Source organism: Lepidochelys olivacea (genome assembly GCF_965140295.1).
Source record: "Lepidochelys olivacea isolate rLepOli2 genome assembly, chromosome: 8".
Classification (NCBI taxonomy): Eukaryota; Metazoa; Chordata; order Testudines; family Cheloniidae; genus Lepidochelys; species Lepidochelys olivacea.
The window spans coordinates 350,423-377,786 of NC_140418.1; the positions used below are offsets into that span (position 1 = coordinate 350,423).

Genomic DNA, 27,364 nt, shown 5'->3' on the forward strand with positions numbered 1-27,364 from the left:
CGCCGCCCCTTCCCCTCAGCCCAGGGAGCCCCCCCTGCAGCAGCTCCCTGCCCCAGCTCACCTCTGCTCTGCCTCCTCCCCAAGCATGCCACCGCTTCTCCCGCCTCCCAGGCTTGCGGCGCCAATCAGCTGTTTGGTCGCACAAGCCTGGGAGGGAGAGAAGCAGAGCAGGGCAGTGCTCAGGGGAGGAGGCAGAGCAGAGATGAGCTGGGGCAGGGAGCGGTTCCCCTGTGCGCCGTCCCCCCCGCCCCCGTTACTTGCTGCAGGCGGCCCTCCCCCCGGTCCCAGCTTACCTCCGCTCCACTGCCGCCCCCAACCACTTGGCACCCTAGGCAACCGCCTAGTTCGCCTGGTGGTTGCACCGGCCCTGAAGAGAGGGGTCAAGAATTTCAAGCCCTCCTTAGTCCCAAATAGCAGAGTGAAATTCCAAACAACAACTTCTGCTTCTTTCCCCAGACAGGAAGAAGAGCTCTGTGTAGCTCGAAAGCTTGTACCTTCCACCAACAGAAGTTGGTCCAATAAAAAGGTATTCCCTCACTTACCTTGCCTCTCTCAAATAGCAACTTGTAAGTTTCAACATGCTGCCATTGCAATGCTCAAGCAACTCATGCATTACTCCAGTGCTCAAGCAGCTACTCCAGTGCTTCCGCCTCTCTTCTCCCGTGCCCACATCCCCCTCACCCTTCAGGAGCAGAGATCCAAAGCAGGCGCCAGAGTTATGCACAGAGGCCAATGATCCCAGAGGAGCAACTGTGGGGTTAAGTAGCAGAGATTTCTCCCCACCCCCAAACAAAAAAAAGTTCTCTGAGCATAAGACCACAGGTGAGATTTCAGGCATAATGAATTTGTTTGGGTTAATATTTTGGGGGTTGGAAGAGGAGACAAAAAACAGGCTTATTACAAAAAAGTTTGTAACATGCTGAACTATGGAAAATCATAGAAATGTAGGTCTGGAAGGGACCTCAACAGGCCATCTAGTTCAGTCCTTAAGCATTATCTAGACCAGTGTTTCTCAACCTTTTTGATACCATGGATTAGTTTGCTGCCTTCCTAAACTGTGTCAGGGAGATTGCAAGGACCCCTGGGGCCAGTCCACGGACTGGTTGTTGAGAAACACTGATCTAGATCAATGGTTCCTAAACTGGGGTTTGTGAACCCCTGGGGTTTTGCAAAATGTTACAGGGGGTTCTCGGGGAAAAATTCCCTAATGGTGGACAGAGCTTTCCCTAGGGACCCCAGGCAGCATGGGGCCAGCACCCCAGAGCCCCTGGACTTCCAAGAGCTAAGCAGACCAAAGCAAGCATATCTATCACACTGAGGAGATTTAAACTTCAAGACTCTTTATAAGAAATAGAAAGGGAGGTGGATATTTTTTGCTGTTTTTAAAATTAAATAGGCAGCTAGTATTGTTTTTAAAATTATTATGAAGAACAAGTTTAAGCTTTGTTGTAACATGCGCTGTTTGCCTGGACTGCTCAAGACCTGAATGCTTGTGTAGGAGGAACTCTGAGTTGGCTTCTTAAATCACTTCATGCTATTTCACATCTGATACTCCTTGATGAAACGTAGGAGCCTTGTCTTATAAATGGGCTTATTCAAAGTGATACAAGCTACGAAAGATCTTGGAAGAGTGTTGCTGTTTTCATAATGTAATAAAAATACTGTAATTATAAATAATAATAGCATATAATAAGCATGTCAAAAAGAAATTTTATATTTCCAAGATCACTGCTTTTATAATTTATACTCAGGTAAAGGAGAAAATCCCTGGAAATGTTCATTTTTAGGAGGGGATTCATGAGACTTGACATTTCAGTGAAAGGGATTCACAGGTTGTTAAAGTTTGGGACCCACTGATCTAGACCATTCCTGACAGATGTTTGTCTAACCTGTTCTTAAAAGCCTCCAATTACAGAGGTTCCACAACCTCCCTAGATAATTTGTTCTAGTGCTATTCACTCTTACAGCTAGGAAGTTTTTCCTAATGTCTAACCTAGACCTCTCTTACTGCAATTTAAGCCCATTGCCTCTTGTTCTCCTTAACTACTGAGAACAGGACAATTTATCACCCTCCTCTTTTAAACGCCCTTTCTTACATACTTCAAGATTGTTATCACGTCTTCCCTCAGTCATCACTTCTCCAGACTAAACAAACCCAATTTTTTTCAATCTTCCCTCATAGGTCATATTTTCTAGACCTTTGATCATTTTTTATTGCTCTTCTCTGGACTTTCTCCAATTTGTCCACATCTTTCCTGAAATGTGGTGCTCAGAACAGGACACAATACTCCAGCTGAGGCCTTATCAGTGCAGAGTAGAGTGGAAGAATTACTTTGTGTTGCTTACAACATTCCTGCTAATACAGAGGAAGATACTTTCTCATAACAACTTGCCTTTCATCCTAAGGGATCCCAAAGACCTCTACAAAAGAGAAAAAGATGAACACCTCCCAAGGCTTGCTGCCCACACAGCAGATATGAGGACACTTCAATGACAGGGACAATAGTCTCAATACGAGCACAAGCAGCGCTGCACAAGAGTTTAGGGCTGAAGTGAATTGGAATGCTGTATCCTACCAAAACTGCATGGAGAATTTAGAGGGCAGAATGTGATAACCTGTGGCCCTAGCTCAGGTAAAGCCCACAAATGCTTGGGGCTGTTTAGTGACCACAGGTCACACAGGCTCCAACTTTATAGCTAGCCTGAAAGCTGGCAAATCTTGCAGCACAGCGTCCACTGACACCACCCTGGGACCTTGGTTCAGTACACATGCAGAATGTGGACCCCACCTTCCACAACTAAAAATAATCTTGATATTTCCAAAGTGGACTAACCCTGCAAGGTTGAGGCAGAGAAACGTCTTTCCAGGCTGACTTGAAGGATGTGCATTTCAGCTCTTCCAGACTCTGTTTCTGCGGTCGCTCTGCAATCATGACTTCTGGAGGCCTGGCACCAACACAACCTTAGAGCCCCCACCTCCTACCTCCTGCTATCTTTCCTCCTCCTTCAACAAGTCCAGTCTTGTTCAAGGGCGATCATACTGCTACCGTACCTACTGAATTAGGATCTTCATCCCTGGCTAGACACCTCTCACTCCATCCCCACCAACCCTATAACACAAACAGACACATTAGCAACATCAGGCACAGCCCCAAGGTCAGAGAACCTGCTTGCGCACCCCAGGCTTGCTACTTAGAGCCGAGAGAGCAAATACTGGTGCTCTAAGTCTCCTTGAATGAAACTAGCCCCAGACAGCCTGAAACAAGCTACTGTTACTTATCTGAGCCACAGAATCACCTCACCCAGAATCATAGCCTTCCCAGGCCCAGAATACACTAGCTCATCACCATCCCATAAGGATCTGTTTCATCACTTTTGGGGGGCTCAGACAAAAGTTTTTGCTTGCCTCACTGAGCTCTAGCTGCTTCCATCACCCTATCCAATGAAGGCTTCTTTCCTTCAGCCCCCACATCCCAGGCACACTTAATGAGCCCAGCCTCTATAGCTAGCCCTCATCTTCCTCCCGTAATCCCAGGACCAATCAAGTTGCAGGTCGAGCTTCTGGTTTCTGCACCAACCAAATGAACCATTCTCCCTCCTTAGCAGTTGGAATATCATCTCCTTTCCCCAACCCTGAAGCAACTTTGGTAAACAAACTCCCCACCCCCACCCCGAGCTTAGGGTAGTGGGTGGAATTAGCAATCTTATTGGGACCCAATAAACATTCTGCCCTTTCAGTAATGAAAATAACTAATGGACAGGTTGCACAGTGCTATGGCTGTAGCTACAGCCTAGGGCCCCTGAGGTCTAGTCCCAGTTCTGCCACAGGCTCCCTGTATTATCTTGGGCAAGGCGTGTCAGCTCTTTCTGCCCCAGACTGCCCCAAACATGCCTGAGGGAAACTTAATCCACTAACATTAGTAAAGCACATTAAGCTCCTCTGGCGGGTGCCATTAGAGAGAGAAAAGCGTTATTTCTACAAGGGGTTCTCAGCCACTCTCTTTCTGAGGCCCCCACCTCCCAACCTGCTATAAAACTTCACAGCCCACCTGTGCCACAACTGTTTTCTGCATATAAACGAGAAAGTTACTCACCTTGCAGTAACTGAGGTTCTTCGAGATGTGTCCCTGTGGGTGTTCCACTCCAGGTAACAGTGCCGGGACGCACCATCACCTGGAGTGGAGCACCCACAGGGACAGCACTCAAAGAAGCAGCCAAGGCTGCCGTTAGGGTGATGGCTTTGGGTCTCATGCCACGGGGGCACGACAAAGCTAAGTTGCTCAGGCTTCAACTTCAGCCCATGGTGGTGAGGCTCGGGGGCTCCTGCTGCAATCCCATGCAGCAGGGCTTTGCCTTTCTGCCCTGGGCCCTAGAAAGTCTGATGCCAGCCATGCTTGGTGAACACCCTGAAACCTGCTCATGGCCCCCCAGGGCCTCTGGTTGAGAACCAATGATTTATACAATTTAATCTCATCAGGGTGCAAACTCCAGGATCCACATGGGGCAAAGCCAGCAACAGGCAGCAGCTCCTCACTTACTACCAGAAGCCAGATGCAGCGCCCCTTGCAACTTCAGTTAGTGACCACCACCACAGAGCAGGCTGACTTGGTTTAAGGAGTCTCTCTGTGTGTGAGAGGAGGAAGCCAACAGCACCTAGCTTCCAGAGGGTTTTCCGACACACAACATCCAGCAGCAAGAGGGAATTGATCTGCCTAATCTAACGCAAGCTACAGCGGGAAGCACACCAAGGCTGTGAGCAAAGAAATCTCCAAAGCTGAAAGCAAAACTAAACAGCCAACCTAACCCTATGGGCCTTTATGCTGCTTCCTAGTAAAAGGAGCCAACTGCTCTGATCCCTTTGCCACCTGCATCAGCTGTCCCGGGAGCCGGCAACTTCCATTCTCATCCTAAACCCTTTCAAGTCAACTCACCCCCCTTCATCCAGGACGCTGCTGGGTCCAGTCAAACCTCAACCCAGGGAAATGATGTGCTCACCCCTGAGCTGCTCCGAGCATACCAAGTGCCAACTGATCCCACAGCCGGTCACATGAGCAGAAAGAGGGACAGAGGCTCACAGGCTACAGTGCCAGGCACCCTGGCGATGAGGGCAGGTCTCCCCGCAGGGCCTGAGAAAATCAAACACAGACACTGAAGCAGAGCAAGGTCCCCCAACGTCAGCAGCCCATCCAGCCCAGTCATCCCCCCCCCCCTCCAATGGCAATACTAGACCAGCACAGAAGGTGCCAGCAGCCTCAGGCCCCCTTGCCCCCAGCACTGACCCAGAGCAGCATGAGGGGGACATCGTCCCAGCCTTCCCCTGCTGCCCCAGCGCAGGCTGATACTTGTGTCTGAAAGTGGCAGGAGGCTGTTAGCTGGGGAGGCGCGGGGGCTGCTAGCTTGGGAGGAGGAGACAGGGGACTGCCAGCAGAGAGGGCAGGGAGGTGGAGCTGGGGCCCCAGAGGAGGCAGGGGCCCCAGCAGTCAAGGCGCCCCGCCGCCCCCAGTTGTTTCTGGGCTGTGGGACCAAACAGGTTGCCCCACGTCACAGACCGAGGGAGCCAGGCGGGACCCACCACTCCGGGTGGCTCCGCTCCAAGCCAGCGCCGGGCCCACCCGCCATGCGCCCGCTGAGGCCAAGCCGGAGTCACCAACTTGGATCTGGCGCGGCCCCACCTCGGGGCTCCCCCCGCACCCAGCTCAGCCCCAGCACCTCCCCCTTCGGACTGTACCGTGCAGCAAAGGACGACAGGAATTGTAGTCAAGGGGGGTGTCCGAGCGGCCCCCCCCACCAACCCTCTTCGATCCCTCCTAAAGTCACCCCCCCCCCATAACCTCACACAAAACCAGCCTCCCCCCGCCCCCAGGGAAGAGGTAGTAACAACACGAGGGGGGCAGAGTCTCCTTTCAACGGATCCCCTTCAGCAGCACCGCCAGCTGCCCCCGTCCAACATGGGGTGGGAGGGAGGCAGCAGGAGAGGCCCCTTAATACACTGTAGCCAGCACCAGGAAGGGGGGTACTCAGCCCCCAAAGAAACCTGTTGTAAGGGCAGGATGCGCGGGAAACATCACCTGTTCCCGTGGTGGGGTCACTGGCAGGGCATGTGACTTTACAGCAGGACCCCGAGAAGGGAGTGAAGTTTCCCCTCTAGCCCAGATCTGCACAGGCCACACCCTCTTTGCCCAGATTCCACTGGCCCTGGATTTCCAAGCCTCGGAGTCCTTTCCCACCGCTGAAGGAAAGTGCTAGGTGGTTACTAGAGCGTGGCCTGGACAGAGCCTCCCGACTGGCTCATCATATTCAATTGTGGAGGGGTTGGTTAGTGCAGATCTCCAGGATCCTGTTCATGGTAAATATTTAATCATCTTCACCTCCAACCAATGGCAAGAAGGGCAGCAGCAACCCCTAAGGAGGCATTAACCCTTTGGCAAGGCAAACTTCCTCCCTTAAGACTCATGGTTTCCTTGTGCCTTTTGTCGTCTCCCCTCCCCCATAACCTCTCCTCTGGGCTGGGCCTGAAACAGCTGCCAAGAATTTCCCCTCCTCGCTACTCAGTGCGCAGAGGGACATCCTTACTTAGCTTGTGGAGTGCCCACACTGCGGGAAGGGTCACAACTCCCCATTATTTGAGTCCTCATGAATTGCCAAAGCCTCCCTGAACCTGCCTGTGGTGAGCAGAGCCCCAGAGGCCTACGGACAGAAAAAGAACCCAGCCAGCAGCTATTATAGAGTCTTTGGGGAAATTTTATTGACCTCAGTTTCCATTTTTCCAACCCCTTCTATACAGCTTTCCCTTAAACACAGGAGACCAAACAGATTCCTGAAGGGAAGCAGAAAGAATTGGTCCTATGTGTGCTGACATTCACTGCAATGCCTGGGGTTACAGGTACTGAGATGACAGAAAGTTCTCTCTACAATGTTGGAGGTTGGGCTGTGGGAAGAGATACAAACCCAGCAGCTACCTCTCTGTTTGTGCATTGTGTAAGGGGTCTGATGCTCAGCTCCAAGCCTGAACATTAACACCAAGCCCCCTTTCTGTCCCAGGGGCAAGCTTCTGGATAATTCAATGTCCTCCATGAGCTCAGGAGATCCTTGCAGCTGGGCTTGTATGTAACTTGATGCCTGAGCTCTTCCCACACCTCAGAAATGACAGTGTTTGGGGCAACAAATGCGCTGGACTCTCCTTTTAGCTCCATCCAGGAGCAGTATGGGCAGGTGTGCACATTTCCTAGGAAGGGCAGCAAGTTTGAGTGGATCTGGGGCAGCCATGGAGATGAGCAGCCAGGAAATGACAGGCCAGCCAACTGTGAAAACAGGGCAGAAGACAAAGAAATAGGAAGGAAAGAAAACAAACCTGACGTGAGATGCATACACCCGCAATCCAAAGCATGACAGTGTCCCCCTGGAGAGGACGCTGAGCCCTGAGGATCCTTTCCCCGCTATTCTCCCCTTCCCCAGGACAATGACCAACAATACTTTCTGCATCAGAGTGGGTCCAGAGGAAGGCACAAGACTTCCAGACTGCACCTCACAGACAATACCCCCTCCTGACAAGCTGGTGATCACCCTGTGCCACATACTCCTGTGCTCGCAATGAACCATTAAATAGCATTCCCTACTGCTGCCCTAAGTCCCTGTCACCAGCAGGAACAGGAGAAAGCAAGCCCAATCAAAGCCCAAATACCTGTCCGCCTAGTAATTCTCCTGGCAGGTTTTCAAGAGGCCTCAGGGCACCAGGCCAGTCTTCTGAGAAGTCGCACAAAGAGTTTGTCTCCATCATTCCTGAGAGAGTCACCATCTCCTGCCTTGCAAACAAACAGCAATTTAAATCACACTGACCCAGTCAGTGAAAAGGAGCAGCAGGTAACTGGGTGCACCAGTCATCACATGAACGAGTGCTGTCATCCCACTCCATGGTTCAAACCTAGGAGAAATCATCAGGCCCTTCATCCCCTTGTGTCCAGACTGGGAGGGGTATGCATGACTCCTCTCCAGGGAGCACTGGTGGAAGAGATAGGAGATACTGGACCTAGTCCTTGCTCTCTCATCAAACCCAGCAATTGGAGTCCCAGTCCCCTGGGCTTTTCTCCCCAATGCCCACCATGCAGCTGGGGAAGAGGGCAACGCAGGCACACATCACATACAACACAGAGAAGCATTTTCCAGAACACTGGGGAATTTATACTATATTCACCACTGGGACATTTGAGCACCTGGTAGGATTTGCTTGCATCAATCCCTCCCTTCTATGGTATAAGGCGCCTGATAACTACCTCTCCGTGTCAGAGTATCAAGCTTCACAGGCTCCCAGGCATGTTAACATACCATTCACTCCAGCTACCTGCTGCCTAGGGCAGCTCAGTGTAATGGCCACTATATCCAGAGAGATCCTAGGAAGCGCTGGGAAGGACACCCACTGATTTGGGGGATCCTCCACATTTCATGTTGCTAGGCTTCTGCCACTTCCTCCTCCCAGAAGAGTTTCTCCCCTACAAGACTCTAGAGGAGCCACGGGCAACTGGAAGACACTTTCCTTGGAAGTCCTTGTCCACACAGGAGAGGATGCTGGGTGGGCGGGTCCCAGGCATGCAATGCCCGTCTCCACAGCTTGACTTGCATGTCCCAGGACCGGCGGCTATATTTCTTGTACTTATTTGGAGTTTGGGGGTGAATCCCTGGCTGCCGAGCGGCCCTGGGAATGAAGCATAACATTTATCAGTGACCAGGTGCTTCCGTTAAACATTCCTCACCCCAGCATCAAGACCACCCTAACCCAGCAGGAGCAAACACTAATAGGTCCCCAATAGGATGTAGGAAGCATGCTCCAAAGGCTCCTGAATATGCCAAGTTTCTGGGACTTTTGGAAGGAGGCAGGGACAGGAAGTTGCCTTTAGGCAGGATCAAAAGGAAGGAAGTCACTTTACATCAGTTTCAAGTATCTCTTCAGTTGGTGGGGGAATCTGAACCAGCAGGCTTATATGGGAAGTGGAGGTGAAAGCCAGGGACCACCTCACTTGGGGACCTGTTGTCGGAAGTGCTGGTAGCCAACAGTATTCTTCCCATAGTCTATCTGCTTCTGTCTCCTCTGCAGGATGGTATCGTCTGTCTCAGTGTCAGATCTGGTGAAGAGAAAAAGTTTAGTACTAGACACACAGAAGTCAGCCCTGGACAAGGCACATGGTCAGCATCCAACACACCTCAGTCCTGAGCTGGCTCCTCTTGCTAGGCCTGGCCTTGTGCCAATTCCCACGCTGACAGTCTTAACTTCAGGGGAGAAGGGCTTTGATGACAAGGGCCTGTCCCAAGGAAAAGAAAGTTCGTTGCACGATAAACTTGCTTGTGTCACAGCCAGGTGTGACCCACTGCATCCAGACTGTTTGGTCCTGGGAAGCAGAACTAAAGCTGCATTGCCCAGTTATCATAAAGGTACAGAGGATCCAGCTCAGCTTCTGGGACAGTTTATTCCTTTGAAACTCAGAACTGAAGCATTAAGACCTGTCAGCCCTCTCCTGAGAGGGCAACAGGATTACTCCAGGCCAGCTCTGGGGTCCGTTGATGGAAGCCCAGGATGCATGATCAAGGCAGCCAGTCATATTCTAAGATTGTGTGTATTGCAGTGGTACTCTCAGTCCCCCATTCAGAATCAGAGCCCCATTGTGCTGCATGTTATACAGACACAGAGAGACAGTCCTTGCCCCAGAGTTTACAAAGGAGGGGGAAGGAAAACAGTCAAATAGATACAAATATATATCTACAACACAAAAATGCAGATGTATATATCTTTAGAAAAGTCAAATAGCCAACTGCCAATTAAGCTAAACCTTCATTAACTGGCAGGTTTCTATACTGTAACAAGTATCAGCGGCTGATCTATACACTCCTCCTATCAGGCCAAGGACATAAGAACAAGTCAAGGGGTGTCATCCCATCCCCAAATACCCATTGCCATCAGCAGGGATCCCTTCAGCCTCATCTACAAAAGAGAAAATGGTGACTCAGGAAAATGCTTGAATGTAACACCTTCTTCCGATCTTATTTTCTGTTTATCTTTTAGACTAAGCTTCTTCGTGTGGAGGACTTTATGTTTTATACAGGGTCAAGAAGGGTCAGTGCTTAGTTAATAGGATGACATCTTAACTGTCAGATTAAAAATATAGGACAACTAAGCAATGTGACATAACTAAATCTATAGCCCCACATCTTACCATAGCTTCACATACTCTCTCAGGACTGCTGAGTGTCTACAAGGCCACTGGGAGATTAAACCCAAGAGTTCCACTCTGCAACAGCAACATTTCTACTGGGATATGTAGTGCCACTTTCCACAGAGCAACAATGGGAATTCTGGGCAAGGAAGGAGACTGGGAGAAGAGGGGTATCCGAGTCAGCGAACCAGGTCGTGCTGGTGAGGGAATGGCACTATATGCGAAAGAGAGCATAGAATCAATGAAGTAAAAATCTTAAATGAACCAAACTGTACCACAGAATCTCTATGGGTAGTAATTCCATGCTCTGATAAGAAGAAAATAGCAGTAGGGATATATTACCAACCACCTGACCAGGATGATGATAGTGACTGAAATGCTCAGGGAGATTAGAGAGGCTATTAAAATAAAAAACTCAATAATAATGGGGCATTTCAACTATCCCCACATTGACTGGATACATGTTACTTCAGGACGGGATGCAGAGATAAAGTTTCTTGACACCGTAAATGACCGCTTCTTGGAGCAGCTAGTCCTGGAACCCACAAGGAGAAGCAATTCTTGATTTACTCCTAAGTGGAGCACAGGATCTGGTCCAAGAGGTGACTATAGCTGGACTGCTTGGTAATAGTGAGCATAATATAATTAAATTTAACATCCCTCTGGCGGGAAAACACCATAGCAGCCCAACACCGTAGCATTTAATTTCAGAAAAGGAGGACTACACGAAAATGAGGAGGTTAGTTAAACAGAAATTAAAAGGTACAGCGCCAAAAGTGAAATCCCTGCAAGCTGCATGGAAACTTTTTAGAGACACCATAATAGAGGCTCAACTTAAATGTGTATCCCAAATTAAAAAACAAAGTAAGAGAACCAAAAAAGTGCCACTGTGGCTAAACAAAGCAAAAGAAGCAGTGAGAGGCAAAAAGCCATCCTTTAAAAAGTGGAACTTAAATCCTAGTGAGGAAAATAGAAAGGAACATAAACTCTAGCAAATGAAGTGTAAAAATATAATTAGGAAGGCCAAAAAAGTATTTGAATAACAGCTAGCCAAAGACTCAAAAGTAATAGCAAAAAAAATTTTGAACACATCAGAAGCAGGAAGCCTGCTAAACACCCAGTAGGCCAACTGGATGATCAAGATGGAGTGGAAAATACAATAAGCAGGTATAAATATACAGCGCATGAAAAGATGAAAGTTGCCTTACCAAGTGGGGGGTCAGTGCTAACGAGGCCAATTCAATTACGGTGGATGTGGCCCATTCCCAACAGTTGACAAGAAGGGGTGAATATCAACAGAGGGGAAATTAATTATAAATTAAATAATATTTAAAAGGTATTATTAATCATTTCCTCTCTGTTGATATTCACCCCTTCTTGTCAACTGCTGGGAATGGGCCACATCCACCTTGATTGAATTTATTTATACATGTTTACTGTATTTTCCACTCCATGCATCTGATGAAGTGGGTTATAGCCCACAAAAGCTTATGCCCAAATAAATTTGTTAGTCTCCAAAGTGCCACAAGGACTCCTCGTTGTTTTAACTGATACAGACTAACATAGCTACCCCTCTGAAACCTGGTTAAAAGATAGGAAACAAAGGGTAGGATAAATGGTCAGTTTTCAGAATGGAGAGGGGTAAATAGTGGTGAAGAGTTACAAAGGGAACTCACAAAAATGGGTGACTGGGCAACAAAATAGCAGATGAAATTCAGTGTTGATAAATGCAAAGTAATGGACATTGAAAAACATAATCCCAATTATACATATAAAATGCTGTGGTCTAAATTGGCTGTTACCACTCAAGAAAGATGTTGGAGTGATAGTGGATAGTTCTCTGAAAACATCCACTCAATGTGCAGCAGCAGTCAAAAAAGCAAACAGAATGCTGGAAATCATTAAGAAAGGAATAGATGGTAAGACAGAAAAGATCATACTGCCTCTATATAAATCCATGGTACCCCTACATCTTGTATATTGCGTGCAGATGTGGTCGCCCCATCTCAAAAAGATATATTGGAATTAGGAAAAGTACAGAGAAGGGCAACAAAAATGATTAGGGGGATGGAGTGGTCCACATGACAAGAGATTAATAAAACTGGGACTATTCAGCTTGGAAAAGAGATGATGAAGGAGGGATGTGATCGAGGTCTATAAAATCACGACTGGTGTGGAGAAAGTAAATAAGGAAGTATTATTTACTCTTTGTCATAACATAAGGAGTAAGGGTCACCAAATGAAATTAAGAGATAGCAGGTTTAAAAACAAAAAAAAGGAAGTATTTTTTCACACAACACACAGTCAACCTGCGGAACTTCTTCCCAAAGGATGTTATAAAGCCCAAGACTATAACAGGGTTCAAAAAAGAACTAGATAAGTTTATGGAGGATAGGTGCATCAATGGGTATTAGACAGGATGGGAAGGATGGTGTCCCGATCCTCTGTCTGCCAGAAGCTGGGAATTGGCTACAGGATGGATGAAGAATGAATGATTATCTGTTCTGTTCATTCCCTCTAGGGTGCCTGGCATTGGCTGCTGTCGGAAGACAGGATACTGGGTTAGATGGACCTTTGGTCTGACCCAATATGGCTGTTCTTATGCCCCCGGCTATCCAACTCACTCTTGGTGTGTTCCAGCACAAATTGCTCATTCTTCCTCCCATGCGCTCACTACATTAAACATCATGCTCTCCCTTGAAACCACAGTAATAATCCTAAATAGAGACATTTGTCACCACCAGCTCCCTTTTCTCTTTGGGATCCTTGCCCCATTAATTATATGCTTTTTATCTCTAAGGCCAGAGTCAAATGTCTGTTAACTATGTATAATCTAGACAGAAAGCTTCTGCATATCATGTGCGTTTCCACCCACCTGTCTCTCTCACATAAAGACGCTGTTCCAGAGGCAGGCTCCTCACATCCCACAACAAGAGGGTCATGAAACAGAGAACTGTATGCCAGTTATGGAAGAAAATCAATTCTCCACCCTAGACAGAGCTTACAACCCTTCCCTACAAAGCAGCTAGCTCAGGGACCCATCCTACCCTTGGCCCACAGAAAACACCTACTTCTGCAGCCAGTGCCTGCACGGGACAGAATTCTCTTTCCTAAATTGCGCCAGCTAAAAACGGAGCTTCCAAGAAGGGTTCCACCCCAAGGGGGAGCAGCCAAAGGGCTCCGGGTGACAAGCGCCTCCAAATTAGTTTGCCGGAGCCTAAAGGGGGCCGTCAGCCAAGCGAGACGGGGGCTAAAGAGCACCGCCAACAGGCAGGAATGCAAACAAGGCGTCAGGCCGGCCCTGTTCCTGCCCCTCTTGACCCTGCCTGAAGCCCCGGAGCCACCGACAGGGAGCAGGGCCGCCTCGATCACCGAGGTTCAGGCGCGTTCGCTGTTCACGGGCATTTAGCGCCTCGCAGCCCCCGCCACGAACCAGCACCGGCCGGCGAGCCGGGCCCCGCTCCACAGCGCGCAGTGGGGGCGTCTGCCAGGTTCGCAGAGTGCACCGCCCGCACTCCGGCACAGCGCGGGGCCCGCGGGGGGGGGGCCGCCGGGGCGGGCAGCCGGGGATGGGGGGGTCCCGCCGGGGGGCGCCGGGGATGGGGGGGTCCCGCCGGGGCGGGCAGCCGGGGCTGCCGGGGGGGCGCCGGGGCCGGGCTGCCGGGGGGTCCCGCCGGGGATGGGGGGGTCCCGCCGGGGCGGGCAGCCGGGGATGGGGGGGTCCCGCCGGGGCGGGCAGCCGGGGATGGGGGGGTCCCGCCGGGGCGGGCAGCCGGGGCGGGCAGCCGGGGATGGGGGGGTCCCGCCGGGGCGGGCAGCCGGGGATGGGGGGGTCCCGCCGGGGATGGGGGGGTCCCGCCGGGGATGGGGGGGTCCCGCCGGGGATGGGGGGGTCCCGCCGGGGGGCGCCGGGGCGGGCAGCCGGGGATGGGGGGTCCCGCCGGGGATGGGGGGGTCCCGCCGGGGGGCGCCGGGGCGGGCAGCCGGGGATGGGGGGGTCCCGCCGGGGCGGGCAGCCGGGGCCGGGCATGGGGGGGGTCCCGCCGGGGATGGGGGGGTCCCGCCGGGGGGCGCCGGGGCGGGCAGCCGGGGATGGGGGGGTCCCGCCGGGGGGCGCCGGGGCGGGCAGCCGGGGATGGGGGGGGGCGCCGCCCGTCAGCGGCTGGAGAAAACCCGTCTCCGACCGAGCGCAGCCCCGCCGAGGAGTCCCCGGGGCAGACACCGGCCCGGGGCTGTCCCCGCCGCCCGGGGCCGCCCGGCTCCCCGCGGAGCGAGCGACGGGCTCCGGGGGCGGCTGCGCGGGAACAGGGCGGCGCGGGCCCGGGCGCGGGATCGGCCCAGGTCACCCCCGGGACACCTGCGGGCCAGCGGCTCCCGGCCACCCAGCGCGCGGGTCGCGGGCAGCATGAGCACCGGCGTGCGCGTGCGCAGTAACACGTCACCAGGCTAGGCTTTACCTGTCGAACGGGGGGGACTCCCCCGCACTAATAATTACAGACCGCGCCCCCATGAATCACGTGCCCTCGGGGCGGTGATTGGCTACACGGAGCCAATAAGCGCTAGATGTGGGCGGAACCCCTTCCATCCGTCCAATATCAAGAGCAAACGTCCCGTCCACCATTCTCTCCCCCAATAGGTTCTCACTTCGTTTGAGTCGCGCGGACATTACCCAATCAGAGAGCGGCTGTGTGTTTGGTCCCGTCCCCCGGTCACCCTGATTGGCTACAGTCGGCAAAAATCTCTGTGATTGGCTGGGATCCGGCGGCAGGTTTAAGTTCCCCCTGTTCTATTTTCATTCAAGTCTGCGGACCCGGGGACTGGGGCGAGACCGGAGCAGCGATCGGCGCGGCGCGGGGCGGTGCGGGGCGCGGCGCGGCCGGTGCGGGGCGCGGGGGCGGGCGCGGGGCGGCACCGCCGGCTGGGGGGACCCGGGGACTGGGGCGAGACCGGAGCAGCGATCGGCGCGGCGCGGGGCGGTGCGGGGCGCGGCCGGTGCGGGGCGCGGGGGCGGGCGCGGGGCGGCACCGCCGGCTGGGGGGACCCGGGGACTGGGGCGAGACCGGAGCAGCGATGGGAGCGCCGTGGGGCGGGGCGGGGCGCGGCCGGGGGCGGGGCGCGGGGGCGGGGCGGCACCGCCGGCTGGGGGGACCCGGGGACTGGGGCGAGACCGGAGCAGCGATCGGGGCGGGGCACGGCCGGGGGCGGTGCGGGGCGCGGGGGCGGGCGCGGGGCGGCACCGCCGGCTGGGGGGACCCGGGGACTGGGGCGAGACCGGAGCAGCGATGGGCGCGGGGCGGGGCGCGGCCGGGGGCGGGGGTGGGGTGGCACCGCCGGCTGGGGGGGACCCGGGGACTGGGGCGAGACCGGAGCAGCGATCGGCGCGGGGCGGGGCGCGGCCGGGGACGGTGCGGGGCGCGGGGGCGGGCGCGGGGCGGCACCGCCGGCTGGGGGGACCCGGGGACTGGGGCGAGACCGGAGCAGCGATGGGCGCGCCGTGGGGCGGGGCGGGGCGCGGCCGGGGGCGGGGCAATGGGCGCGGGGCGGCACCGCCGGCTGGGGGGACCCGGGGACTGGCCGCGGCTCTGGCTCCGGCGTGAGCCTGTCCCGGGCGGGGCGTGACCCGAGGGCGCCCGGATGCCCTGGGCTCGGGCCGCGGGCGGTTGCCGCGGGTGACCCGGCTTGTGTGCTCCCAGGTGGCGGTCCCGTGGCGCCATGGCCGGGAATCTCTCCCCTGCGGGACCCGGCGGCGTCCGCTCGCGTCTCGGCTTCCGAGCCCGCTGCAGGATGGTGCTGAACTCGCTGCGGGCTACGGAGGTCTCCCTGCCCTTCACCCCGGAGCCGCCCCGCACCCCGGTCACCGACCTCGCTCGGGGCTTTAGGAACCTCAGCACCGTGGCTGGGTAAATCCCGCCTCGCCGCCGCGGGCGCTGGGGCCGCGCGGGGAGAATCCCCGGCCTGGCCGCTGGGATGCGCAACAGACCCAGGGACCAGTGCGGTGCCGGGGGACGGGCTCGGCCTCCGCCCCGACGGGACCGAAGTCTGCCATGCACCCGCCCTGCCGGCGAGCGCAGAGCCGGGCCGTGCACAGGCTCCGCTTGGTGCTTTGCTGAATTCCGCGGGCGTTTCGTCCGCCTGCCGCTCAGGCTGCCCAGCAGGCAGAGACCGAATCGTGCTTCTGATCTCCCCAGAGCAGGGCGAGGGGCAGTAGTGCAAGTCGCATTGGGAAAGAAGCTGGGGGGTAAGAGAGTCTCTTTGCTCAGCTTGAGTCAGGATGTGCACACCCACTAGAGCTCCTACTACAGGGATTGGGTCAGCAGTTTGCTCTTGATGCCTGTGGGGAGGGTTGATAAATTCAGGCCTAAATTTAGGATTTTCTTGCTGTTTAGTGTTTGCATCATTGTGTTGAAAACCACTTTAGTCTAAAGGTTGTGATGTCTGCAAGGCCTGCTCAAAAGGAACCAAAAGGACTATAAAACTCTCTGTCCTAGTACCGGTTCCTGCAAGAAACTCTGGGAGGGCTTCTCATTTTAAAAAAAAAAAGTCTCTTGGTGTGAATAGCATGGCCACTAAACCTGTCTGGAGCCCGAGGAGCCATCCCAGGCTGAAAGGATCCATCTTTTTATAAAGGCACCCTCAAGGCCTCCCAAAATGGCTCACAAAACTCAGGCTCTGATAGGGCTGGGGAAGGTAAAGTGGGTGCATGATGCAGAAAAGAGTCCTGACGGAGATCCTGCTGTTGGATCCAGTGCAGTCTCATACCTTGATGTCTACATGCTGATTTACAAAAATGTCACAATTTCCCCCATCCCCTAATACTTTGGATTTTGATGTGTTGTTGCAGGGACACGCCAAAGTGCTGTCTAGATCTGTCTGATCTCAGCAGTGGTGAGGAGACGCCCACCTTCAATTTCACCCATTCCCCAGACATGGCTGGTAAGAGCTGACTGGCTGGGACAAAATTGAGCCTTAGCCCTAGTTTTATTGCTTGCTATTACGCTGGTGGCAAGACCCAAAAGAACATCTTTGGTAACAGCTAGTACTGTCAGCCAGCTCGGCTCCTTCCCATTATTATTGTTGTTTGTTATTTGTTTTGTATTGCAAGAATGCCTACCTAGGGGTCCCAATCAAGGACCAGTACCTCATTTTGCTATGTGGTATTAAATAAGTAATAAGAGAGTTCCTGAGAACTCTCTCGTTATGGGATTATGAAAAGATGCAACAGGTGGATTAAACAGATAGACGGGTTGTGGGTAGATGAAGACAAGTAAAACAAGCACATTTTGCATAGTATAGGCAGTAGCTGCAGCTCACCTGACTGGCTATTTCCAACCGTCAGTGTTTGTAATTGTTAATAATGGTGCCAAGACTCTCAGAATCCTCAGCTCCAGCTGTACACCCCTTCAATATGAGACAGTCCAAAACGAGCCCAGCTTCCACAAGGACTAGACTTCACAGACTAGCCAGGTGGAAAGGACTCTTCCATCCTTATAGTGAAAAGATTGGCTGTTGTAGCTATTCTCTTAGCATGCTCCCTTGAACTGGTCTCTAACGGCTGTTGCCAATGCATGGAAAGCATCGGCACATGGGATAATTTGTCTTTACCGTTTACATAAATCTAGGGATGCTGTAGCAACACATCAGCAATATTAGTGGCGCACATCCCCCGTCTCACGCTGCCTTAAAAGTGAAGGTTACAAATATTGTCTTCCTTGAACAAGTTAAATCAGCAGCAAATGCTGCTTTACTAGTTTTGTGAATCTCAAAATCTTCAAGTTTGTCTCATCCATCCCTTGGGACTGTGCAGTACTGAGCCCTGCCATATAATTTCTAAAATTTTTTCCACTGTAGTTTGAAATGTCTCCAGTTACTTCCTGGAAACCATTCCACAGCCTGGGTCTCCTCACTAGGAGGTGTTCCTGATATTCCGCCTACCATTATCTGTTTCTGTCTAATCTCCCATCTTGGGTAGTCATAGCATGTTGGCCACAGGAGACTCTTGATGCCTTTTCTTCATTTACCATAATTGCTCCTAGTTTATGCTCCATGCTCATGCCCACTGTGTTTTGCTGATTTATCTCTCTTCAGCTGTAGGTCGAGTGGACTCATCAGGACCTCCGCATGGGCTGTAAGTTCTGTATATCAGGGCTCTTCTATGAGCACCCATCCCCACAGTATCTGTAGTTCCTGTTAATGAGCCAGATCAGATGAAGAATGATATGCTCTGAAATGGCAATACATACCAGGCTTGGGCTGAGGAAGAGATTTTCCCTCAAAAGTAGCAGGGATCTTTCCTGTTCTGCCCAGATAGTCGTCTTATCTTTGTAAAATGTGAGTGACTCATGGCTGGAAGATACTGTGCAGTTAAGCAAGGAGTCTTAATATTTAGGTTCTAGATGGAGTGTGCCATGTGCCATGTCATACAAACCTTTCCTTTCCAGCTGCTGAGTCTTTGCACTCCTTCTCCTTTTGAGCTCTATTTAATCATAACCACCATTCATTTACAGAGAGGGTCAGTAATAATATGGACTCCTTCACCTCCAATCAGCTGTTCAGATCTGGCTACCGTTAGTAGTAACCAAAAGTAGTTTCTATTCTGTGGCTCTGGTTTTCATGTGAATGAGCATTGTGTGTTTTTTAAACCAACTCAGCCCAGTTCCTAATTCAGAGGTTTTCATATCACAAAAAAAACACCGCTTTGTCAGCAGGCTCAATGGACAGACCAAGGACTAAATGGGCCACAGTAATTGAATTCCCTTTGATGGGATCCTTCCAAAATATGATTGAGGCGTGCGAGAGGGTGAAGTGAAGTTCTGTGCTGCAGCTGCCCATACAGTACCTTCTTCTGTGGCTAGACTGCTTCAGTCTCCAGCATGGTCAGGCAGGCACCATTTCTGTTATGTATCTGCATTGCAGTGCTCACATGCGAAAAGAGAAGCAAAGTCAAGTCAAAAAGATCTCTGAGTAAATCTGAAGGCCTGTTTTAATAATTAGGCTATAAATTTACTCTTAATTGTTAGCTCAGCTGTAATAAGTATATATATGTTCATAATATGTGACTAACCTATAACAACAAATGTTAATGGGACAAGATACAAAAGGGAGACAGAAAAACTGAATTAGTCTAAACAAAAAGGTAACTTTGATATAACTCAAGGACTATGTTAAAATCATGCTTGGTAAACTGATGATGTGGAACCAGAAAGTAAGTAACCAAAATTGGTATGTCAGAAACTAGCCCTAACTAGTGGACTAAATAATAAACATTCATTACTGAAAACAATTTGACCTACTTTCATTAACATCTGTTATGGCAGGTAACATCTTAGAACTTTCATATACTTTTTAGAGTTGGTAAAGTTGTAGGGCCAGTTATTACAACAGCTATTTTACCCACCATTCCCTTTAAGGGTCCTTAAAGAAAGAGATTTGGGGAAGAAAATAAGAAAGAACAGAGGGAAGAACAAATGGAAGCGAACTTTGCCATCATGGCTGTCACCCCCACCATCTCCTGGGTTTCTGAGCCTCTGTTACCCTAACCGTGAGCAATGTCCTGACCAGACTGAGCCAGACAACATCGCCACCCATAGCAGCTCCAGCTGAATCCCAACAACCAACTGAGATGAAACGAGACTGGATTTAAACTGGAGCTGCTGCTGCTGCTGTCATTAATCTCCACTAACTTCTTTTCTTTTCCCCAAAGGGACAGTTTAGGACTTTAACGGAAGTAGCAACAACAGCAGCTCCAGCTCATCTCAACTAACTTTTTCATTCTTACCAAAGAAGACAGTAATTATCATAGGCCTGAACGGGACTGCGAGAGGTCATCTAGTCTAATCCCCTGCACTCATGGCAGGACTAAGTATTATCTAGTTCATCTTTGATACCATCAAATAGACTGTCACACAAGGGTGTTTTCCCTTCTATAACTCCCTATAGCTAACAGGAAAGGGAACAAGGGATGTTCAAATGAAAGCCTTACTTAATACCTTACATTTGAAATGGCTTAACTGCTTTCCTTCTTTTCTGCATCTTTAATAAAAGATTAAAAAGGATTTTTAATTATATGTCTGCCACGGTACTAAGCAGGCTGTGGTCTCTGTATACCAAACCCCAGACCTTGTTTAATAGAGTTTAATGTTGGACAGTGACTGGGTTATGTTAACAACTTCAGCTCATATTCCATCTAAATTAGTACAACAGGTCACTGGTCTCTCCTCCTTCAAATCCTTCCTCAAGAACCACTTCTGCTGAGACCCTGCACAAGATCACTGACCAATGACAGCAAAACTAGCTAGGCTGAGTGCAGTTTGTAAAATTAACGGGATGACTGTGCAGCCTCCAGCCCCAGGGCTAGAGTTGGATCGGATCCCATCCCCCCAGCACATGCACACCGTCCTCTGTCTGGCACACTTGCTTGGCAAGCCCTGTTTCAGATTAGACTGTGAGCTCTTTGGGGCAGTACCAGCGCAGTGATGCCTAAGCAGGGCCTTTGGGCACTACTGCAATACACAAGAGAACAATCTTTGAAGTTTGTTCAGCGTTTCCTAGATGGGAGCTTATTGCTTCCCTGCCCTGCCCACCCATGCAGGGGGCATTCCAGACCAGGTGGTGCATGTGGCTAGGCTGCTGTCAGAAATGGCTGTTTTCTCTCATACACAATCATCAACGTATTCTTCTCACGAGGCAGCCTCCTGCTGATCATAGACAGCCTGCAGGTTCTTGCCTACAGCGGCTCCCTGCATTGTCTTTAACTGGCTGCATGTAGTACATATGTTTTCTGGTTTCAGTCCTGCCTGAGCCTGGTCAGGTGGAGTTTGGGCCTGAAGGCCTTTGAAGGGGACAATTCAGTCTCTTCTGGGCCTACTGACAAAGCAGTGTTTTTTTGTGATGTGGAAAATTGGTTTTTAGGGTCATCATGGGAGCACCAGTTGCATTGGGTGTGGTATTATTTCTTACTCAGTTTTACATAAGAATCTGGAAATACGAGAGAGACAGTTTGCAGCTGGCCAGCCATGTCCTGTTCAGCATAAATAGGAGGGATGAACTGTAAAATGAGGGGCAGGATCCCTGAGTCCTAATCTCAGCTCTGCCAGTGACTCACCATGTGGTCTGGGGCGAGATTCTGTTTCTCTGAGACTTAGTGTCCCTTCCATAAAATGGGATAATCATCCTGTCCTGCCTGCTGAGTGTCACCAAGGTGCTGTGTTAGTGCTGAGCATTGTCATTCGGCATAAGTTCTGCAGGGACATACTGAAGTGGGTGGGTGCAGGCTGGAGAGCAGAGCAGGACCCAGGACACCCTGACAGGCTGTTTTTCTCCCTGCAGAGAGGCACCGAGACGGAATGTAATATCTTTCCTGGTAAGTGACTGCTCTTCGCTGGGAGACAGGTTATTTTTTTACCGGGAGGAGTTGGGGCACCTGAGCAGGCCCAGAAAATGCTGTGGGCTGGTGTAAGGAGGCTAGATGCAGTGGGACACTGACTGCAGGTTTTGGGGCTCATGCTTACTATTGACCCAGTGAGCAATCCCTTCTGTGCACTGTAGCCCCAGGTATTATGCAGCACACCGAGTTCCCCAGGCTCCATGCATCGAGAGGGCAATGAGACAGACAGCTCCCTGAACAAGGAAAATGTAAGTACCTGCTGGATGGGGTCGGGAGGGCTGCACAGGATTTTTCTGGAAGTGGTGACAGATGGGAGCACATGTCAGCAGCTCCGCAGCTCTGTAGCACAGAATCCTTACCAAGCACTGAATATGGAAAGGGGTAATCCTGTAGGATCCCCAAATTGCCTTTCCTCTTTCCCCACTAACTGCAGTACTGAATCTACTCCTAACCAAGATCCAGTGCCTGTTTAATGCTGGGGGAGGTTTGAAACTGTCGTAGGCTCTTGACCCTGGAGGTAGCAGATGTGGCCAGCTTTCAGCCAAAGGCCCCTTCCCCTTTCTCTTTTTTCAGGAGGGTGTCTGCTTTAAGTGTCCAGGGTGGCAAATGCCTAGGTCCCTGCTGTTTCGAAAGAGAGCAACAGCTCAGCTGGTGAGTTAATGCTTCAGGCTTCTCAGTATCCAATGACCTAACACCATAAGTGTGGAGAGGATAATGCCAATGATAGCCAGAGCGGGATGGGGATGGGTCCTCCTCTGAAATTTGGAGGAGGGGAGCAGGCTGGGTCAGATCTCCCTTTTCTGATGGGAGGCACTGTCTGTGCCTTGTCTGAAGTCTTGTGTCCTGTGGAGAGCAGGAATCAGAGAGGTCACAGGTTTGTGTATTGGTTTGACACTGGGGGCAGTCAGGGAAGTCTGCTCTGCAACAGCTCTAGGCAGTACTCTCTGGGATTCGTTAACAGACTGACCATATGGAGTCTGGTTCTCCACCATCAGGAATTACTGTCCGTGAGTGGCACTGGAAAGCATTGCAGAGCAGGTCTGGGATCTACAGTGCAGCTTTCCTGGGTGGGAGCAAGGCACTGTTGCAGGACTCTAACTCCATCTCCCCCCGTCAGGATGCAGGGGGCTTGGAGGAGTGTGAGGTGAAAGATCTGGGTAGCCCAATTGCTGCAGTGGCCCTGCATCCACGCAGAATGGCAGAGAACTTGGACAGCTTTGAAGAGCTCTTCCCCAGTGAACAAGAAGACCTGGAGGTGAGAAGAGCCAGGCATAGTCATCATCTGCCCTGCATGTACTCCACTGTGTGCTTCATGGAGCAGTTCACAGGCTGGGGAAGTAGACACTGCAGAGTCTATCCTGGACTGGACTGACAGGCTACCGAGAGCCAGCAGGTGTTTGGGAGCATTCTGGATGTTTCTAGGGACCTGGGCAGCTTTGGCAGTGTTTAGCTGGACAAAGTATTGGCAACCTGAGTTCCACTGGGAGAAGATGCAAAGCTCAGCTCTCCCCTTCCACAGCTGGAGGAGTGGAGCTATCTGGGATGTGGTGAGCAGCCCTCCTGGACGCTAGCAGATCCCTAGCAGTGTGTCCTCTCTCCATCACTGGGCACAGCAGCACATAGTTACAGGTTACTCTTGGTCACTGGATACCTGACAGTGATTTCAGGTGAGTTGTGCTTGTGGTTAATGCTGTTTCTCTGCCCCCCAGAAACCAGTGGCTGGGAACCTGTCCTCCAGCATGGCTGTCCTGCTCTCTGGACCCCTCCTCACACAGGACATCAATGTCAGTGAAGTGAGTGAGCTTACCTACTAATACATCATTAAATCAGACCCGCCCATGTGTCTGGGCAAAGCTTGTATCCTGCAGGGCAAAAATCCTTCTTGTACTGGGGGGGTGCTGATAGGGCTGGCATTGCTCACTATCCACTTATTGCCATTCTAGGAGGAGCTGCTCTGCTTCCAGCTCCAAAGGGGCTTTACAGAGATGGGCCTCTGCAACCCAGGCTTCCAGGCAGGGAGCATTGCTCCGAAAGTGTTGAGCTGGGGAGATGGCGCCCCCTTGTGACTTGCCTGTTCTTCCCCTCTTCTCTGTTTCCAAGCAGGTCTCCATCAACAGAAGTCGCCTGTACCGCTCACCATCCATGCCAGAGAAGTTGGACAGACCGGTGCTGAAGCGAATAGTGAGATGCCAGGACAATGAAACTCCAGTCAAGGTGAAACTGAGACGCAGCCCTGTCTATGAGGAGCTGGAGCGGGTAAGGGAGCCAGACCTGGGAATCATTAGGAAAGGGATAGATAATAGGGCAGAAAATATCATGTTGCCTCTTTATAAATTCCACACCTTGAATAATGTGTGCGGATGTGATTGCCCCATCTCAAAAAGATCTGTTGGAACTGGAAAAGGTTCAGAAAAGGGCAACAAAAATGATTAGGGGGATGGAACAGCTTCCATATGAAGAGAAATTAATAAGACTGGGACTTTTGAGCTTGGAAAAGGAATGACTGCGGGGGGATATGATAGAGGTCTATAAAATCATGACTGGTGTGGAGAAAGTAAATAAGGAAGTGTTATTTACCCCTTCTCATAACACAAGAACTAGGGGGTCACCAAATGAAATAAATAGGCAGCACGTTTAAAACAAACAAAAGGAAGTATTTCTTCACACAACGCACAGTCTCCACACTGTGGAACTCTTTGCCAGAGGATGTTGTGAAGATCAAGACTATAACAGGGTTCAGGGAGGATAGGTCCATCAATGGCTACTAGCCAGGATGGGCAGGGATGGTGTCCCCAGCCTCTGTTTGCCAGAAACCGGGAATGGGCGATAGGGGATGGATCACTTGATGATTACTTGTCCTGTTCTTTCCCCCTGGGGCACCTGGCACTGGCCACTGTCGGCAGACAGGACACGGGGCTAGATGGAGCTTTGGTCTGACCCCGTCTGGCCGCTCTTATGCCAGGGACTTTGGAGGGGGTAGTCTAGCCTTTTCTTTGGGGAAACTGTAGGGCGGGTGTTGCCCAGCCCACATGGGCAGAGCCTCACAGTAGAGCAGGGACTGGTTGGCTTGTGTATTGCTAATAGCTGCCTGGTTGGTTGCAGGGTGCAACTCTGAAGAAGACGGCCTCACTCTCAGACATGGAAATTGTCAAAGTTCTCGATCAGGACTATGGCTTCCGACAGCTCATCGGGGACTTCTCTAAGGTCTGTGTCTCTTCCAGCCACCTGTGCCCTGAGCGGTCTCCCAGCTCTCAGAAGGGGTATGCCTTGACATGGGAGAAGGAGCCACCTAATGTTGATGTGCAGAGCTGGTTATTTTCCTTGCTGCACAGCAGTGAGATGAGAATCCTAAGCTGTAACCCCTAGAGACACTCCTAGGGAGCTGGTTTGGTTTCTACATGTTAAACAATCTTTGATTCAAAATCAAATCCCGATGCCCCCAGGGAGGTGGCAGGTAAGTCAAGGATCGGAGAGCAATACCTCCCAGCAAACACAGGAATCCTGTGCTCAAAGAAACAGTTATGGATTTAATCAGAGGATGGAGAATGTGGGTGGGAGGAGTGGATGGGGGGTGAAGATACCAGGAGAGTCACCACAGTACCTTTTGGGTGGAAACCAGTCTGAGTTTGAGAATCTAGAGGAGCAAGGGCCTTGCAGCTATTACGATTCTGAGCTGGACTGAGAATGTCTCTCTAGGTGTATGCGCTGCCGACAGTGACAGGAAGACAACAGGACCTGAGATACGTCACCCCGGAGACTGTGAGCAGTGGCCTCCCCCTGTGTCTGTAACTGTGTCCTTTCCCACCCCAAGTATGCCTGTGCCCCTAGCTCTGCCTCTCCCTCCCCTCCAACATCCTTGTGCACCACTCCTGAGAGCTGCTTGGTGAGGGCTGTTTGACCTGCCTGTTGAAGCTGCTGCTTGTGAATCCTGGTTCAAGTCTTGACTGCATGAATGTGGAGAAAAACTCCTTAATCCAGCCTTCAAAGCTTGTTCACACTAGAGCATAACTCGACACACCCTATTCCAGCCACAAACATCACTTGAATGTTCTCTGGTATTTGGACTGAGTGAGACCTGCTGCACACAGCCTGTGCCTCTTGCTGGCCTGGCAAGAGCAGCGGTTCTGTCTCAGAAGGGGAAGTTGTATAGCTGGAAGCTGCCCCTCATTGTTCAATCCTTTACAGGTGGCTGCTCTTCTCTTTGGGGAATTCCAAAGCTTGATTGAGACATTCTACATCATCGACTGTCGCTACCCCTATGAGTATCTGGGGGGGCACATAAAGGTGAGGGAACTGGGGAGGGTCTGAAGTAGGGGGTGGAACTGGGCAGGGGCACCAGGTGTCTGTGATGAGCCACACCTGGCTGTCGATATCCCCATTTGTGGCTGAGAATCGATCTTTCTTTCTCCATGACCCTGTCCCCTTTTCTGCACTGCAGGGGGCTCTGAACTTTCACAGGCAGGAAGATGTCTTTGAGTTCTTGCTGAAGAAGCCTCTGTTCCCGTCCACCCCACAGAAACGCATTGTCCTTGTGTTCCACTGTGAATTCTCCTCGGAACGGGGCCCCAGGATGTGAGTGCAGGCCCGGTCTGGTCAGAGCTGGGAAGAGGCAGTGGCTAGCAGGGGGTGGGTGCTCCTGGCTGAAATAAGTCTTGGTGCTGCCTGTTGCACTCAGCTCCACGTGTCGCTTTTGAAGGTGCCGCTATCTGAGGGAGGAAGATCGAGCCATGAATGAGTACCCGGCACTGCACTATCCCGAGCTCTACATCCTGAAGGGAGGCTACAAGGAGTTCTTCCCTGAGTACATGGTAATGGCAGGGCATCCAACTGGTGGGGATAAGGATCCTCAGACTTCCTGAGATGGAGCTGACTTGCCTCAAGGCCACAGCAAGTCAGAAAAGTCGGTGTTAGCAGTGGGATTAGAACTGAGTTCCTGGTCCCATTGCTGTGCTTGGACTACTAGACTGTGCCCCACTGCCCACTAGTAGGTGTTGGTTACCAGTGAGGTGAAACCAAAGAAACAATGCCATACCACTGAGAATACAGCAGCCCCAGCTCCCACCATTCGAATTGTCTAGATGGGCTGGCTAGGGTTCCCTTGCTCTAGTTGGATAATGACTTCCCTTCTCTTCTCAGGAGCTATGTGAACCCCAGGACTACTGTCCAATGCACCACCAGGACTACAAGGCAGAGTTGCTGAAATTCCGTACCAAGAGCAAGTTGTGGGCTGGAGACCGGAGGAGACGCAACCAAATCGCTCGCCTCATGAAGTTGTGAAGGCAAAGGCAGCAGCCTTGAGTGGGCACTGCTTGGAAGGGCTCTGCCTTGAACAGCAACGGCCTTTTTTCTCTTGGAAATGTGTCACTTGGTGACAGTCAGAGGCTGGAAAGTGGGAACCTGCTTTGTCCACAGCCATTTCAGATGCTAACGAATGCTACAGGAAGGCTGGTTAAAAAGGTCTTGATTCTTGATGCTGTATCTCAGAAAGACTGTGGCTGAGCATGAACCGGGTGGACCCAGCAGTCCTTAAGGAAACGGGGCCTCCTTCACATGGAAGGCACAGAGTGGGCCAGGTTCTAGGCTGCCTCTCAATGTTGTGCCCAGCCATTGCAGAGCAAGGTATGTCACAGCCTGAGCTTTGACTCCTTTTTCCATCTCCTGCTTCTAGCAGGAACCTCCGTGTTTCTCTTCACTGTTACTCTAGGTTTTGCATTTAATTGTCTCTTTTTAGTGACAGAATAAACAGATACCAAAGTGCTTGATTTGAACAGCTCTCCCT

At 51.6% G+C, this 27,364-nt stretch overlaps 2 protein-coding genes across 5 annotated transcripts; one reads left to right on the forward strand and one right to left on the reverse strand.

Moving 5' to 3' along the window:
* Positions 1–6,720: 6,720 nt before the first annotated feature.
* LOC311524526 (oocyte-specific histone RNA stem-loop-binding protein 2-like) lies at positions 6,721–14,727 on the reverse strand. 2 transcript variants are annotated; one of them, XM_084635689.1, is made up of 7 exons: positions 14,660–14,727; positions 13,078–13,155; positions 9,195–9,293; positions 9,012–9,116; positions 8,527–8,689; positions 7,682–7,798; positions 6,721–7,301 (listed from the first exon to the last, which is right to left on the reverse strand). In XM_084635689.1, the coding sequence occupies exons 1-7, from the start codon at positions 14,710–14,712 to the stop codon at positions 7,014–7,016; spliced, it is 903 nt and encodes a 300-aa protein (XP_084491815.1). In that variant the 5' UTR covers positions 14,713–14,727; the 3' UTR covers positions 6,721–7,013. The 2 variants fall into 2 exon arrangements, with proteins under 2 accessions (XP_084491815.1, XP_084491816.1); XM_084635690.1 differs by lacking the exon at positions 14,660–14,727 and adding an exon at positions 14,560–14,627.
* Positions 14,728–15,132: 405 nt separating this feature from the next.
* CDC25C (cell division cycle 25C) lies at positions 15,133–27,364 on the forward strand. 3 transcript variants are annotated; one of them, XM_084635687.1, is made up of 16 exons: positions 15,133–15,178; positions 15,896–16,102; positions 17,044–17,135; positions 18,288–18,327; positions 21,528–21,561; positions 21,747–21,833; positions 22,159–22,236; positions 22,703–22,840; positions 23,295–23,378; positions 23,689–23,841; positions 24,688–24,789; positions 25,282–25,344; positions 25,771–25,869; positions 26,024–26,157; positions 26,282–26,393; positions 26,722–27,363. In XM_084635687.1, the coding sequence occupies exons 2-16, from the start codon at positions 15,915–15,917 to the stop codon at positions 26,860–26,862; spliced, it is 1,545 nt and encodes a 514-aa protein (XP_084491813.1). In that variant the 5' UTR covers positions 15,133–15,178; positions 15,896–15,914; the 3' UTR covers positions 26,863–27,363. The 3 variants fall into 3 exon arrangements, with proteins under 3 accessions (XP_084491813.1, XP_084491812.1, XP_084491814.1); XM_084635686.1 differs by lacking the exon at positions 15,133–15,178 and having other exon boundaries at positions 23,686–23,841; positions 26,722–27,364; XM_084635688.1 differs by lacking the exons at positions 15,133–15,178; positions 15,896–16,102 and adding an exon at positions 16,150–16,440 and having other exon boundaries at positions 23,686–23,841; positions 26,722–27,362.